This window comes from Aricia agestis, chromosome Z (assembly GCF_905147365.1).
Source record: "Aricia agestis chromosome Z, ilAriAges1.1, whole genome shotgun sequence".
NCBI lineage: Eukaryota > Metazoa > Arthropoda > Insecta > Lepidoptera > Lycaenidae > Aricia > Aricia agestis.
The window spans coordinates 26,799,908-26,817,886 of record NC_056428.1 but is presented as its reverse complement, the minus strand read 5'-3'; the positions used below and the strand labels follow the sequence as shown (position 1 = coordinate 26,817,886).

At 35.8% G+C, this 17,979-nt stretch overlaps 1 protein-coding gene across 2 annotated transcripts; it reads left to right on the top strand.

Moving 5' to 3' along the window:
• Positions 1 to 4,925: 4,925 nt before the first annotated feature.
• On the top strand, positions 4,926 to 17,254 carry LOC121739406 (syntaxin-7). 2 transcript variants are annotated; one of them, XM_042131870.1, is made up of 8 exons: positions 4,926 to 5,051; positions 5,256 to 5,365; positions 7,399 to 7,468; positions 8,743 to 8,893; positions 12,362 to 12,452; positions 13,072 to 13,199; positions 16,104 to 16,259; positions 16,958 to 17,254. In XM_042131870.1, exons 2-8 carry the CDS (start codon positions 5,263 to 5,265, stop codon positions 17,042 to 17,044), a joined length of 786 nt encoding a protein of 261 aa, XP_041987804.1. In that variant the 5' UTR covers positions 4,926 to 5,051; positions 5,256 to 5,262; the 3' UTR covers positions 17,045 to 17,254. The 2 variants fall into 2 exon arrangements, with proteins under 2 accessions (XP_041987804.1, XP_041987806.1); XM_042131872.1 differs by having other exon boundaries at positions 5,253 to 5,365.
• The last annotated feature ends 725 nt before the right edge of the window (positions 17,255 to 17,979 follow it).

Below are 17,979 nucleotides of genomic sequence, written 5' to 3'. Positions count from 1 at the left end.
TTTTAGTAGTGGGACACTTTATACTTTGATCGTAAAAATAAAAGTTTGTGGTTATTATAAGACGTAAATAATAATGGAACTAAATATGGGGCATTACAATAAAAATAGAGTATTTTTTATTAGGTTGCGGTGTAACCAAAATATAAAACATCTTTTTGTCGTCATGGTCATCGCGTGCGCCTTGTGGTTCAGTCAACTTAGGCATAACTTAGGCTTAAATTAGGTGCGAACCTCGGAATTCGCGATACCCAGCTGTCAGTCTGTAAATATTTGTATATTGACACCCTAAATGTTTTCTCAAAACCTACTGGGTGTGCGCAACTATTAAATTTCAAGGTCTAAAGGTCACAAAAATCAGTTTTTGAACTTCTTTTTGCAAATATTTCATTTCCTATGGGTTTTTTGCTATTTGTATTTATCACCATAATGTAGAATACAAAATTCTCTACAACTTTTGTTAAAAAAAAAATTAAACGGTGAAACGTTTCCGATAAAGAGGGCGGAGAGCGCGTAGTCAGAGTACCACTTCTGGTTTACCGGTGCCTCCGGTCGAAAACGCGCCATATTCAATGTGTCTCGACATCGGTGTCCTGTCTTTTAATGTCGTGATGTATAGCATATTTCATCAATAAATTGGCACTCAAATTTTTTATCTCTCTCACGGTTATAAAATGGCAGCCATTTTAGTTTTTCTCGGACTTTCACACTAATCTGACCAATACTTCTCATGTAATTATCATATGAATATAAAAAAGGTCTTATTTAATAGCTAAACTTATGGACTATGCTTACACAGGCAATACGTTATGAGTTTCGTGGAATTAAAAATAGACAAACCAATATTTAAGAAAGAAATGTTGTGAATTTTTGGATTACTGGCTTTTTGTGAAAAATATAATAGCGCATTATACTTGTTCTTTTTCAACCCCCAAAAAAAAAGAGGGGTGTTATAAGTTTGACGTGTCTGTCTGTCTGTCTGTCTGTCTGTCTGTCTGTCTGTCTGTCTGTCTGTCTGTCTGTCTGTCTATTTGTCTGTGTGTGTATCTGTCCGTGGCATCGTAACATCCAAACGGGTGGACCGATTTTGATCTAGTTTTTTTTGTTTCAAAGCTGACATGATCGAGAGTGTTCTTAGCTATAATTCATCATCATCAGCCTGCTCAGTCCTGGACAATCAGGGTTTATCTGGTTCATGAAAGGCCGTTAGCAACTTGTAGTTGTTTGATAGGTTTTATATTTCATTCTAGTTCGTGATATTTGTAAATATACAATATACGTATACACATAATAATGGAAAGCTGACCTGGTGCTTCAGCATCACCTGGTAATCAATAGGATATCCAACTCCTCGCCAACTAAGAGCAGAGGTTTCGTGTTTGGGCTCATTTTAATTGTGACAACCAGTAAGAAGTTGATAAAGTATAAACAGTAAATATTTACATGCTGCTGCTGCAGCATCACCTGGATTCTATAGGAACCGAGCTTCGTATGAACCCAAAGTTGAGGTTTCATGTTTGGGCTCATTTTAACGGCCTCATCGAAAAGGACATTGATAATATACAGGACAGAATAATTCCTATCAACAGAATCATGAGAATATGATTCTGTTGATAGGAATTATTCTGCACTATAATCAACACAAGTTTAAAAAGTATGAAATGAAATGAAATTAAGAAATTTAAAAAAACCCCCGCCAAAACAACTTTAAAAAGTAATGAAATAATATTTACTGCCTTTAAGTTCAAATGATTCCTAACTTGTGTAAAGTAATAATTATTTTAGTCCATAATTGTCGTCAAGGTGTGTCGGGAGACCGCTAATGTAGATGTTCAATTTCACTTAACAAGTTTAAGGATCAATTCACAGCGATCTGAATCGAGATAGGTAATCAGCGACTTGGCGGTTGTAGGTTGTAGTTTACTTGGCGGTCCCCCGACACACCGAAAATGTATATACAGGGTGTAACAAAAATAAGTGATAATACTTTAGGGTGTACACACCCTAAAGTATTATCACTTATTTTTGTTACACCCTGTATATACACATTTTCCCGGGATAAAAAGTACCTACAATTTTTCCTTTCCTGGGACTCAAAGTGTATCTCTCCATACCAAATTAAATTTTTACAAAATCCGTTCAGTGGTTTGGGCGTAAAGAAGTAATTGACAGACAGACAAACTAATAGACTTTCACACTTATAAAGTTATAATATTAGTATGGACATGTTACAATAATACTATGTAAATTAAGTTAGAATTAAAAATTAGGTAGGTAAGAATTTTAATTTTTTTCAAGTCATTTTTTGTAAAACTAGCTAAAAGCTCAGCTTTGTGAGGGCTGCCGTCATCACACCTTGACTGACTGATATGAAAACACATCTACATAATAAGTATAAATAAAAATTACTATGTTAAAGCAAAAATCAATACGTGTGCCGTGAGATAGTTTTTCCGTAAAGTATACCACAAAATATACGTTGTGGGCTGTGGCCTGTGGGATATACTAGGGCTCGCTTCGCTCGCCCTGATAATACAATTTTTTATTAAAAATACCTTATTTCGTAATAAATAATACATTAATTGTAAAAACAACAATTATTTATAATTTCAATCTGCTTTTCCAATATATCTGGTTTTGGGTGTCCAATTGTCCAACTACAGAAATTCTGTCAGATGACAGTGTTATACCTATAACCATTCAGTTTTTACTAAAAAAATCAAAACTGAAAAACCATCGCATTATTATTTTATCATGTTTGCATATCTTATGTTACATAATTTATGAACTCAAATTATAATATCTTTATTATCTTTTTCATGCGAAGTATTTATTTTACAATGATTTTACAGCTATTTCTGTAAAAAAAATTTTAGCTGTCCAATGACTAGACGTGCTTTTACGGTAGTAGTTACTTGTTTATCAAATGCCTAAAGGTCTTTGATAAAAAAAATGTCTTATCTTCCGAGTATATAGCCCGTCAAAAAAGTCACGACATTAGAGTCGCCACTTGTTTCCGGTGTGGCCTCTTATGGCCACACTGTATCCAGTCACTATAAAATATTTTGATACTTTATATTAAATACAGTTTAAAAAACGCGTTGTAAATATTATGATTTATATATATTATGTAGTTAAGAAAATTGGAAATAATTATGATGTAGTTATAGTGTGTGTTTAATTTACGACATTACAAGAAACAATCTAATCTATGTTAAGTATTATAATCTTTGTATATGTCATAAGTCGTGTTCGTTTCGTTTTTCAATGCACATTGCGCATGCACAGGTTAAAAATTAGTGTCAGTGTGAGTGTCATATCCTAATATATGACAGAAATTGTTAGTATTTTATATAACATGACACTCAATAATTATGAAGTTGACAGTTACCTGCCAAACTGCGAAAAAATGAAACGAACACGGCTATTGTCTGTCTCTGTCAAGAAAGTGAATAAATTAAAAAGTGGCAACATCGTAGTGTCATTCCTTTCAAATCAATCTAAGAAAAAAGGGATGACATTACGATGTTGCCAGTTGCCACTTTTTAATTTCTTCACTTTCTTGACGGACTATATAAAAAATGCAATAACTCGATGAAACGGTTGAACCGATGTGGCTAATTTTAGTCTTAAAATATTCCTGGAAGTCCAGGGAAGGTTTATAAGTGACACGAAGTTCACCGGGACATCTAGTCACTAGTGTTACATATTATGAATTTATAACACCTGTTATTATTTAAGTACCCTCTCCCTGAGAGCTGCAGAGTTACTTTGATGACCAGTGAGAGTTGAGAGAAGCTCACTCATTTTTTATTAAGAAACTACTTATATAAGAAAATACAAAAAATAAATAAATGAAAAACAGGGTTTTGTTATTTTAATAAAATCATCCAAATAATATTCTACAATGCAGCCGGAAACAGAATCATCGCCACTTTCTAGGTCCATGTAGTTACAGCAGTGGTATCACAGTGAAGAAGCACTTTCATCTTCAATAATCAGCTCTTCAATATCCTAATAAAGGGTTACTTCCTACTCCTTGTATTTATTTTCAGTGGTTTTTTTTTTCAAAATGATAGTATAAATTCTCCCAGTCATTTCGGTTATTTCGTTAAATGCTTTTTCTGCTACCTACCTGTAAACATAAAACGTAATAATTATAATTATAATATTATATAACGCTGCATCAAAGTGTTAAAGGAGACACGTATACTGTGACACGAGAATTTTATATACATCTAAGAATAAAGATACATAATTTTACGCAAAGCACCTAAGTCAAAGTATCAATCAATGTTAGGCGCGTTATATGATAGATTTTTTTGACAGTTCATTGTTTACGTAAACAAAAGGTTTATGTAAAATTGTTTTTTTATTATTCCACATAATACTTATTCAGGCTACTTAAAATTGCACTATACAATAAAATTAACACTATACAATTTATAAAACAAACGCTTAAATACCTACTACTATGGCGATTGGGCGATCAGAATCGAAAATCTGGACGCGAGAATTTCAGTGATATTTTCGCGTTATACTACTTTTCTTCAATGAAAATCTTCAAATTTTCAGCACTCTGACACGTTTTTCACTTTAATTATTAATATTAATCATAGTAACATGTAGTTTTCACATTGTAAAACTAAATTTAAGCAAATTGAAAATCTTTGTTTTGTCAATTTTATGTCAAAGAGTATTGATACAACAAAGAGATAAATGTCAAAAGAGTGTTGCTATTGCTAAAAAAAAGTTTCACCTCCTAGATATTCTTGACGCACTATAGTATTGTTACATGAAAAGACAAAGAAACTTGACACTGGCAATAGTTTTATGCTAGTCGCCATATAAAAAAAAGATAAAGAAAAAATAAGAATGCAACTGTCATTTGTCTACTGTCAAGTGTCATGCTTGTCTTGACATTTTGACTTTTGAGCTTTACGTGTTTACTGCTAATTGTGATTTTCAATTTTTAGCCGTAAATAGTAAATATCGGTGAAAAACGAAACATTCCAAAGTATTTTTATTAACAAACAATATAATCGTTGCAAAAGGTACACATTGTGGAGTGTTTTTTATATTTTTAAATCAATGTGTTAGAAGTCGTAACTTCTATTTATGGCTAATCCAATTTACCTTTTAAAATAATTATACACAATTTCGCAATGATACAAGTTCCAAAATATACTAAATATTCGTAATGAAAAACAATAGTTTGGATGTAAAATGTAGTGTTAATATCTTTGAAATATTAGCAGATTCACAATGGAATCGTCATATCAAGGAGGAGTTTCTTTTGAAGACAACGATAATTATCAGCGATTATCGCAGACAATTACGAGCAATATCAAGAAAATATCTCAAAATGGTAAGTTTTAACTACGTTGAAATATTTTGTTTACGTCGCGTAAACTGCGTACAAACTCAATGTCTCATTTTTCGCTTGCTTGTCCCGCCCATATTACAATCAACAGCATTGGTTTTGTTGTTCTCTTTGTATTGCTGTCTGGCTTATAACCAATTGAAATGTTCAATACTGTATTGTATACTGTGTCCCTAGTCATGACTTATGATGCTTGTTCCTGTTTCTATATCCTTTCTGTATAAATAATTAACCACTTGATTGTGAGCATGACTAATGACTATTGAGTTTATGTATAATTTGCTTGCAAAATTTTTATACATACATTCATTGCATATTTTCCATTGTTTAGAACAATCTCACTATCAGTGATAAAGCTTGAGTCATTGAGAGACAAACAAAAGATTACAAATAGTATAGCTCGCTGTGTCAAAACTATTTGCATGTTTATGTTATGTATCAATATAATTAGCAAGATAAAAATATAACTTACATTATCCATAAAGACTATATACAGTAGAAACTTGATTATCCGGCCTGAGTTATACAGATTTCATTACCTAGACTATATTCTAGAAAAGTACACCTTATTATGCTAAGTACTCACATACGGTTTTGCTCAATAGTTTTACTCCAAATCGACCGCAAAACTCACAGCCGGCTCGATGGAACTAAATGTATTGATTTAGAGTAAAACTATAGAGCCATGCTGAATGTGTGGACGAAAGCCCGAGCCGCGGGTTTTGCTCGACGTTATTGGCTCAATCGAGCAAAACTATGTGTGAGTTATACTTAGCAATAGTTTCTGAATAAACACTGATTTTCCTTGTTTTTTTAAATAAATGCTGTTGATAATTTTTGACAAATTTAACATACTTTTTCTGTACTCAATTTTAATTTCTTCGAAGTCTAAGGCTAAGGCTATGGCTAAGTTCTATGTCAAGTATCTCAGTTCTGGGCTGGTACCGACTTCAAAATAGTGAAAATTGAGTACAGAATAATCTTCATAGATTCAATTACCCAGAGTTTCAAATTTTCAAATGCCTAAGTGGAGCCCTAGACAATCAATTTTATTGTGCAATATCACAAAACAATATTATTAAACAATTTATTTGACAATAAGATTGAAAGGAGGGTGCGTTCAACATTAACCCTAGACAGGCAATAATATTGCACAATTAATTTGGTTAATCAAGTCCCTATTGTCTACCATACACACTCCAGCCTATCTAGCATACGCCAACGAGATATCTCACTCTACATGTTTTCTCGATGTTTGATGGTTTGTCTCTTCATCTCTATTCACCCTAGCATGACAATCATTTTTTCTCGTGTAGATCTATCATCGAAATAACACATTTTTATAGAGTTTGGTCGAGATAATGTCGAGATTTTGACATTATGAGACGAGTAACTACTCGTCTCATAATGTCAAAATTTAATTATTTCGAGAGTGAGATATCTCGTTGGCGTAGGCTGTACATATTATTTATCCCACTCACTCACACATTTATATCATCACTCCAATTCAAGTGTGGGCAATTAGGAGTCTTCTTCATGTATTTTTGAATAATTTTGATTCAGTAATGGAATGTTTTGAATAAAAAAAAGAAACACCAAATATGTGAGAAAGATTGTTTGAAAGTTATTTTTATAGCATCCAAATAATAAATTAAGTTAATGAATCCTTCCTATTTATTAAAGAAAATAAAGCAAATGTGGATGTATACCCACATTAATTCTATTTTTACTTAAAAAAATTTAAACATTTGCAATAAAACTATATCAGTAAGAAAAACGCTAGTAATGGCTTCATACACCCAACCAAAATCTTGAATTAAATTTATATAGATATCAGACCTATATAATTTGATTGAGTGATGCCTATAGATTATAATTTACATCAACTTGACATAACTCAATAAAGAATTGTAGCTCTGCAATAACGGTAATAAAATAAGTAAAAATCATGTCTTATATCAGACAGCTGTAAAGATGCTTCAGTTCAATCAAATGTTAATCATCGCAAACACTTACAGTCTCCTCGATGTCCAAGATGGTCAATCAGCTGCAGACCCCGCAGGACTCCCAGGAGCTGCGGAAGCAATTGTAAGTTTACTTTTATCATAATCAAAGACGTGAGTGGATGAAGAGGATAACTAAGAATTTGAAGACTGTCGTTTTTTTGCACTAATGGAGGCTTTAGGACCGGTAAAATTATTTGAGTTACAAGGTATATTCAAATTGAAAGGGAAAAAACCGGCCAAGGGCGAGTCGAGTTGGACTCGCCCATGAAGGGTTCTGCAGCAGCGATAAGGTTTATTTTTATAAAATTAAAAGGTTTTTGATTTATTTTTATATTTCAGTTGATTTAATGAAAGTTTTAAGTTTACCATTTATGACGTATTAAAAAAAAACACTTGCTAGATCTCGTTCCAACCAATTTTCATTGGTAGTTTTTATAGTAATATTCATCATATATTTTTCTTAGACTTAGGTATCATGCCCCTGCTTTAGAAGTTAGGGACGACGACGACGACGACGACGACACACATTTTACCACTTTGGAATAGGCTCTTTCACAAACTATTCAGGTTTGAAAAAAAATAAATTAGAATATGATTTTTGAAGACCTATCCATATTCATACATAGTTGTACCTATGGGGACCCCTAATTTTATAGATAATTTTTCAATTTTTGTATCAAAATCTTAATGCGGCTTACAGACTACATCTCCTCACCAAGTTTCAATAGTGTAGCTCTTATAATTTCAGAGAAAAGCGGTTGTGACATACGGATAGACAGACAGACAGACAGACATGACGAATCTATAAGGGTTCCGTTTTTTGCCATTTGGCTACGGAATCCTAAAAATGAGTTACAACTCTTATGTTGTAAAATGTTAGTTACCGACTTCATCCACTCATTTCTTCAACTGTCCTCTTCTTTACAATGCAGCCAGTATCCTATCCAGTAGCTTCTACACAATACAGGACTTCCCTGAGATTTTTGTAGGTTGCCAATGGTCTTAATGGCAATGCTTTACAACTTTTATGGTTCTCTTAGCATCTAGCATATAGCCTGGATGATGATGTGCTAGATGCTAAGAGAACCATAAAAGTTGTAAAGCATATTTAAATGGCACCCTTTATCAAATGAAAAATTAAAATCAAAATCAATTTATATTTATTGCCAAATAGGTTAACAAAGTTAACACTTTTAGAACGTCGTGTCTACATGAGGCCTACCACCGGCTCGGGAATTACTCCGCCGAGAAGAACTGGCGTAAGAAACTCGCATAACTTTCATAATTACTTATTATGGCTCATATATATTACGGCTCATATGTTTAGGCATTTACCCGTTTCAATTTTACTTGCAGACGGCAGATACAGAACTATACACAGAAGCTGGCCAAGGATACGTCATCTATGATTATGGAACTGATGAAGCTACCAGCTGACAACCCAGCAAACAAATTGAACCGTGTTAGACTCAGCGACGAGTATATGGCTACACTCAACGCATTCCAGGCAAGTTTCTAATTGTTAATTCAAATTGCGAAATTGTCTGTCTATTTCTGATTTTGATAGGTAAGTATGGAGATACTTTGTATTAAGTTTATATAATTTAATCTCAGGAAAGGATATAGATAGATTTTATACCAGAAAATGTCCTTCTTCTTATATCTTTAAACGAGCAATTCTTGTATTGAGGAGGGAGGGCCCTTTAATGTTTAAATTTTCTGTTTTTAGTAGGTATTTGTTGTTTTAGCGACAATAGAAATACACATTACACAATCTGCGAAAATTTCAGAAGTCTATCTATAGCGGTTCTTTAGATACAGCCTCGAAAAGACAGACAGACAGCAAAATCTTAGTAATAGGGTAGGGTTCAATTTAACCCTTTGGGTGCGGAACACTAAAAAAATACAGGTTTTTCAACTTGTCTTTTATTGTCGCATTAATTATCGTGACGTATTAAACTGGTCTGAAATAACTCTGATATTTATATAATTAGTCAAGGTCGCAATAAACGAAAATATGTTATCTGGCATACAACTATTAGTACGATCGCATAACGATAATTTTAATGAACATAATTCTGATAAAATGCTCCCATAACTGTAATTGTTACTGTGTCTAATCAATAGTAGAGTAAACAGAACTAACGAGTAGGTCGACTCAGAAGAGATCTCGAAATTTATACGTTTACGGGGGCCCTGGTCTGACAATTAGTAAGATGATCCATGCGTCGGATGGGCATGTAAAATGTCGGTCCTGCGCCTGATCTCTCGCCAGTCGTGTCGGTCGTCCGTCCTACTGGGTTATAAGAGTAAAGGAATAGAGAGCGATCTTGTGTACTGGGCACACGCTTGGGCACTATAAAATTACTCCTGCGTAAGTGTCCTGGTTTCTATGAAACCTGCCACCGTCACCGAAATCAGGTAATGCGTTATTTAGCATTGTGAAACATGTTGTAAGTGATAGTTGCGCCCAACTCGCGTAGATTCGCCCATTTGTTTGAAGTCGAGGTACTCTATCAATAGCATATTTTATAACGTGACGTGGTCAAAAATCACGTCGTCCATATTTCTATTGCCTTAATATCTTGAACCCACAATTAGTTATCTGGACGCTGTTAAGCTTTTGTACTATCCCACACAAAAATTACGTATCGAGCTAAGAATACAGTTATATTCTTTCGATCATTTAGAACGAGACTGCATTCATAATTTAGAAAAATATGTGGGTTAGTACACAAATGCTTAACATCGATCATATTATTCTTTACCCACAAGGCCATACTTGTGGGTAAAGAATAATACCCATACCATACCCATACTTTTATTATAAAGCTGAAGAGATTGTCTGAATGGGCCGCCTCGATCAGATTAATACCGCGGCCGCAATGAAAACTCGCCGGTCCCAAAGAAACCACAGCATGAAACACGTGGGAGAGCCATGCTTCGGCACGAATGGGCCGGCTCAACCGGAGAAATACAATCTTCCCACAGAAAACCGGCGTGAAACAGCGCTTGCGCTGTGTTTTGTATTCCCTTCCCTTCCCTCCCCTATTACCTCTTAAAAGGCCGGCAACGCACCTGCAGCTCTTCCGATGCTGCAGGTGTCCATGGGCGACGGAAGTTGCTTTCCATCAGGTGACCCGTTTGCTCGTTTGCCCCCTTATTTCATAAAAAAACTGCACCTATATTTTTCATCAAATTATTGAATACATATATTTTCCATTCATATATTTTCCGGAATAAATAGTATCTTACGTCCTTTCCCGGGACTCAAAGTATCTTCACACCAAATTCGGCAAAATCGGTTCAGAGGTTTGGGCGTGAAAAGGTAACAGACAGACAAACTTTCGCATTCAAAATATTAGTATGGATTAAAGTATTCTAAAATACAAATATTATACAAATCAAACTTTGATAAAGGTTAAAGTTTGTGAGAGCTCGTGTTCGACAATACTTTACGCAAAAATACTAAACGGGTAATATAATGAAATTAGGTATGGCATAGTGGAACGAAAACTACGATTTTACACATCTATATATATAAAAGAAAGTCGTGTTAGTTACACCACTTATAACTCAAGAACGGCAGAACAGATTTGGCTGAAAATTGGTAGGGAGGTAGCTTAGAGCCAGGAGACGGACATAGGATACTTTTTATCCCGTTCGACAGCGTTCCTGTGTGACTTGACATGAAACGTCAGTCACTATAAAACGTGGTATAACAAAAAAGAATCAGACTTGGAATAACAAAACGAAAATGACAGCTATGTAATTGACGTAAAATGACAGCTATGTAATGACGTATGGATGACAATTTGATATTTGTAAGAAATCAATATTAAAACTATTTCTATTAAATAAATAATTAACAAGTGGATTGAAGTGAAGTGAAGTTTAATTAATAATGCCGCGACCAAGACGATCGAATCTTTCCCGACAAAGCCGTAATGCAAGAAGAATACAAAATACTGCAAATGAAAGGACTGAAGAAGAACAAGAAATTGCACGTGAACAGCGCCGCAATAGTATGGCTCGACTTCGTGATTCTCAATCACGAGAGCAAAGTGAAGCAGCCCGTGAAACAGCTCGGTTGGCAATGCAGAATCGTCGAGCGAACAACAGAAGTCAACAAATAGATAATTTGGGAATTGGGAAGGGAATAGTTGAGGGTAGGGAAGGGAATAGGGTAGGGGTAAGGGGATTGGGCCTCCGGTAAACTCACTCACTCGGCGAAACACAGCGCAAGCGCTGTTTCACGCCGGTTTTCTGTGAGTTTACTATGATGATAACTATGATTTTCACCTAAACCATTTAATCTATTTTGATGAAATTTGGCATGGAGCTATACTCATTTTAATCATGGTTAAATCGTCAAGACAGGACAACGTCTGTCGGGTCAGCTAGTATTGATATACAAAGGAAATATGTTTTTTTTTCTTAAGAACCTATGGTGTCTCACTGCTGGGCCCCAAATACTTCCACTCCTCCCGGTCCAACGAAACCGTAGGCCAGTCCGGCTCGTATTTATCTAATACGAGCTTTTGCCCGCGGCTTCGCTCGCGTTAAGAAGTATTATTATATACAAACTTTCATCCCCTATTTGAACCCCTTGGGGTTGGAATTGATCAAAATCCTTTCTTAGCGGATGCCTACGCCATAACATCTACCTGCATGCCAAATTTCAGCCCGATCCGTCCAGTGGTTTGGTCTGTGCGTTGATCACTATGTCAATCAGTCAGTCACCTTTGAGTTTTATTTATATAGACATACTAATATCATAAATACGAAAGTGTATCTCTGCTACCTCTTCACGCTCAAAAAGCTGAACCGATTTTTCTGATATTTCGTATAGAGATACTTCGATTCCAGGGAAAGGACATAGGATACTTTTTACCACGGATAAATACGATTCCCGCGCGATAAACGAAATTTGTCGTCTAGTTCGGATATAATTTTAATATGTATTTTATTTTAGGAAGTCCAAAGGTCCGCTGCTAAGAAGACGAAAGATGACGTCAAGAATATCAAGGGACAACACATCAACATTGGCGATCCGTTTGCAGTTGGTAAGGTCATATAGTTTAAAATGATTAGAATACCACATTCATATTTTTTACTAGCCTATTTTTTGTTAACTCTTTGCTGCATTAGGTAGAGCTTGTGGTGATTATAAACCTAATATAATGGATATATGTGAAGAAGTGGCACACTTGCAAAAACCCATATGAACATAAGTTTTCAACTTATATTATGGCTTCGGTAAACTACATATCTTGTTTTTTGTCTTATTGACAACCCTTAGAATCTGATACCTTCCTACCTATGTACTATCAGATAAGTTGATTCCTACTCGTAGGCAGATGGGGGGTCAACGTAGTTTGGTCGATTTACGTCAAACCCCGCCGACAGATCACAATTAACATTGAATTGACATGATCCGACCAAATGACGTTGGTCTGTAAACTGCATAGGATTCAATTTCCTCGATGGTACAAAAAAGAAGGAAATAACATATTTACTGCTCTTTACCGAGCATCTTCCACAGAGCCGAATTAATTTTTTTATGAGTGTAGGCCACTTTATTTCCGCCGCCCATGTACAAAATCTGGCGGCCTCCTAGGACGCTGCCTTTCCTACGCCGCGGCCTATACGGCCCTATTTATAAATGTGGGGCCGGTCTTCCAGGTGGCAACAAGGAGCAGCTGGTGGAAATGGACGAGACGAATGTGCGTAAGCAGGAACAGATCAACATACAGACTGAGCGAGAACTCCAGGAGCTGGAGGAGAGAGAGCAGGATATTAGACAGCTGGAGGTATGATCATGGGCTCGTAGAAAACCGGCTCGAATTAAGCCTTATAGTGGTGCCTTAGCCCTAGGGCCAGCTCAGACCGCAACGTGACGCGTATGTTGTTAGATGAATTGTAAAATTTGTATAGAATGGAAAGACTTTGATTGAAATGTCATTGGATTCTATCAATTTCATGTATAACTTAGAAATGCATCTCAAGGTATATAAGTCCGAGCTGACTCTTAGTGGTGAGACCTAATGCGGGGCTTATACAGGTTTACACAGGAATCGACTGTCTAAATGGAAATACGCCGCATGCCGAATTGCCATTTAGACAGTCGATTTTCGGCGTGCGGCGTAAATCGTGCGGCTGTAGTCACCCGTGTAAATAGAGCCTAAGGCAATTGTAGTTCCTTACTCTTGGCCATAATATCTATTTATTACAAGGAGCCTTACTTTTGTCGGATGTTACACGGCTAGAACTTTTTTCCTTCTGTAAAATAAGCACATCTACAGTTAGGTTTTGTCACTTCAACGACGATTTTGTTCATCGCGATATAGCCGGTTCATTTAATCCTTCGATCGTGGATTCTTGGAAATCTATTGTTATTCTATTGCTGTCGCTATCACCGGTGATCTTATGGGGCTTGATAGGTTAAGGTGACTTTCCGATCCTTGCCGCAAGCGACCACGAGCGACAGAAATTCAAATAAGTGACATTCACTTTATGTATGGCTATAAAGCTCTTAACACACTAGGCTGAATTACGCCGGCGTAAATTCCGCCGCGTTTAAATTGCATACAAAATACGGGCTGAATACGAGGGGTGACACACTATTACGTCGCGTTTTGTATGCGTTTGACATTTGCGGAGGAAATTACGCCGGCGTAATTCAGCCTAGTGTGTTTAGACACTTAGGATTCATTTTGCTTTAAGCCACTACCAAGTAGCATCGGTATTGGTCGCTAGGCCAATGTCGTTAGAAAATGAAACTTGTAGCTTAGTTCGTAAAGTAGCATTTTATTTGAATTTTTAACGGTCGCTGTGGCTTGCCGCGTTGATCGGAACGGTACCTTTACGTAGTGGACTGCGACTCTATTCGTTTTTTGGTGTGTACAAAAATAATAATATGAAAACTGGTCCATAGTTTTCAGTAGCTTAATTAGAGCTTCAAGTTAGTGCGGCGCAAGCGACGGTGACAAGTGCACGTTATAGGTAAGTTTCTATTCATTATTTACAATTTGTTTATTTAAATAGGTACTGTAATTTTTTTTTACTAACATTTAAATAATATTCCTTTATATTCTCAGTTTAGTTCTTTAGTACTTAAACTCTTGTTTTGGCTGTCCAATTTCCATTGTGCTAACACTGAAAGTCAGTGTAAATTATGATATAAGGCTAACTTTTTATCGTTTCATTTTTAAGTGACTAAATTTTATATGTACTTTACATTTATTCCTCTGGTAAAAGTACTGTCGATTCATATCAGCTCTTTATCATATTATACGTCAGTTAGCCTGTTATTTATGATAATATGCCTGAAATCAATTATTCTCGAGTCGTCTGTTTTATTATTTGATTTCAAATGAACATCAATAAAATTATTTGACGCAAATACTAAATACTGGCAGAATTTAATATGAAATATGCATTTTATATACATTAAAAACCACTGTACAGTTCATGATGATTTTGTTCTAGTTGTTCGACGATGGGCAATTGTGACTCTTGCTGTGATTGTTGCTGCGATGACTGCTGCGAAGACAGCAAGAGCTCTGCTAGCGGTCGCAATTTACCCTGTATCGACATAAACATCGATTTTGGCACAGTAGCTAACACGGTGTTATCAGAAATCATAGAACTACCTAAGGCTAATAGAAGTGTAAGAACCGATGCTGCCGAGGAAGTAACTGAAAGCCAGCCTAGATCAAAGGCAGACAGAACTGAAAATGCTAATGATACTGCTGAAAAAGTCAAGCAGATCAACCTAAGCCCTAAGGCAAACAGGAGCGAAGGATCTCATAATGATGAAGCAAAATACGCTAATATTAACAATGAAGATGTAGATTTAAAGTAGTACCTAAATCTGATGACAATACGATTTTTGTAATTTCCATTATATAAAATCATTGTGTATTTCTAAACTTTTTTATTCATCTAGTTTACAGATATTATGTTTTGTACTATGTATAGTGAATAAAGTATGTTCGGAAAGCTTCAATCTTGCATTTTTTAATTTAAAAAAGAGAGTTTAAAAAGAAAGAGATTTTTTATATCTGCCTAGATGTCTAATCGTCTCGCTATTCGACAAGATGTCTGCGATTGACAGTAGACTCATGCAAAGACTCATGAAAACCCGGACTCTTTTATAGATTGGTTTTTTAAAATATGTATTATGAAAGTTATGAAACTCATGAATCTTGATAGTTTTTGGCTAATTTTTGTATTATTATATATTTTGTATTAAAACTAAGTTATAATACTTCAGGCCTCAGGGTGTGAATGGGTTCCTTATTCATAGTTCTCTGTAAATGCAGCTGCGCTTATAGAGCTTTTATTACTTTTGTATGAAAAACTCATGACGCGGGGGCGCTTGTCCATAAAATCATAAAAAAATGCTCTTTCAGCGCTGCTGCTTTCACAGTAAACTCTCTAAAGGGAACCCATATACACCCTATTTCATTTAGTTTTGTTACACCTTGTATAAGGGACGCTAACACACCCTAAGGCCTAAAGTGTTAAAGCGCCAAACCTACGCGACCAAGCGACTGCGAACCGGGAGCGTCAAGTTGTTAAATGTGTGTTTTTAACTAGACTTCTTTTTTTAAACCATGCGCGTCGCGTAGGTTTGGCCTAAGCTTAATACTGTTTTGTTACACGCTGTATACAAGTAGATACCAACTCAAATCATTCCACGTACATTCCAGAGTGACATAATGGACGTGAATCAGATATTCAAGGAGTTGGGAGCGATGATACACGACCAGGGTACAGTGGTTAACTCCATAGAGTCGAGCGTCGAGTTCGCCTCGCAGAACATTGAGGCCGGCACGCACGAGTTGAGCCACGCTGCTAATTACAAGGTAAAACTAATAATCTACACCTGCAGGCTTAGCATGGTCACCATAGAAGCGGTTTCTTTCTACGGAAGAATAGACAAAGTGACAGACAAAAGAAATCCGCCATTTCGTCACTAAAATCTGTCAGTATGACCGTTCTTTCCCGTTTCTAATGTTGTTATGCTAAGCCTGCAGGGGTTCTATTTTGTCTACTGCCCACTTTGAGACCAAATTATGTTTTAGCGCCCCCAATGTTAAATGCATCCAGATGAAATAAATCACTCCCAAGAATCTACGCTCCCATATGATCTGGGTCCCACACCGCTCTCTAGACCTTCAGCGCCCACAGGGGTGGTATCGCCCACTTTGGGAAAGGCTGATCTAGACATAGACATAGATTATATCTGGACGCAGTTAAGCATTCGTGTACCCACGAAAAATCGTATTGAGTTATGAATGCAGTTGTGTTCTTTAGATGATTTAGAACACAACTGCAATCAAAATTTAACAAAAAAAAAATTGTGGGTTTGGACACTAATGCTATGAGGATTTACTCAACCAAATAACGGAAATCCTGCCTATTAATCAATTTCGTTAATAGTATACTTAAATCAGTAGCATTATTATAATTCTAAGCATTGTTTACAGTACATAATGGTTTTGACTGTCTTTGTGTTTCTAAATTAACACCTCTAAATATATTATATCTTTTTTCATTTCAGAACAAGCTAAGGAAGAAGAAAGTTTACCTAGCCATCATATTGATCATAGTTATATCAATAATTCTGATCATTATATTCCGTTCCTAAAATATTTGTCTTACATTGTCAGAGAACCTAGTTTATAAGCAATGTTCTCATAATTAACAATCCTACAAGGCTGCATTTTCGTGTGGTCGAAATTAAAACTAATTTTTCCATCTCGTAAAGTATGACATGCATGGCTTCACTCCTGTCAAAGTCAGCCAACGATCATTATCCTTGTTGTTTAAAAAAATACGCTGCAAATTTTAATGACAGCAGCCTTGCCCCAACGTTAATCTAAAGTCGAAACCGCACTAGTGCGACACGACCTGCGCGCGACACTTCATTTCCATACAACTGACGTAATGTAAAACATCAGATTAACGTTTGTACTTCCATAGAACTTACATTTCGATACAGAAGTGAAGTGTCGCGTCGTGTCGTACTAGTGCGGTTTCACCTTAAACGCTAATTCATCCTTGCAGCTCTTCTAATTATGGCATGTAGTCATATGATATTTTGAAAAAGACAAATTTTATCAACAAAATGCTTATGAATTAGATTCCCTGACATTACATACTCCCTTACTAATAAAGATATTTGCGCGGAGTTTTTAAAATTCGCTGTCTTTGTCTATCACATTATTTTAAAATATGCCAGAGAAAGGCAAGCGGACCTTTTCAACTTATTACATTTTTATAAGTAAGGTTTAATTTCGAAACGAGTTTAAATGAAGCTTTACAGCTTTATTTAAACTCGTTTCGAAATCTACCCGAAAATTTTTAATTCTTATTTCAAGAACTGTCTTAGGGACCTATCAGACATAGCGGTTACGCGTTCAAGTGTTCAAGCGGACACACAGGGGGCGTTCTGACTGCGTCAGAATTGCGTGACTGACCGCTCGAACGTAGAATGCGAGCACAGAACGCATGAACGCGTGACCGCTTTCTGTCTGATAGGTAAGGGACCTATAATAAGATATATAAGTTTTAAATCACATA

Coding starts and splice junctions, on each gene's coding strand:
- LOC121739406 (XM_042131870.1), top strand. CDS start 5,263: ATGGAATCGTCATATCAAGGAGGAGTTTCTTTTGAAGACAACGATAAT. Junction 12,453..13,071: donor TGGCGATCCGTTTGCAGTTG/GTAAGGTCATAT, acceptor CCGGTCTTCCAG/GTGGCAACAAGGAGCAGCTG. Junction 16,260..16,957: donor GCCACGCTGCTAATTACAAG/GTAAAACTAATA, acceptor TTTTCATTTCAG/AACAAGCTAAGGAAGAAGAA.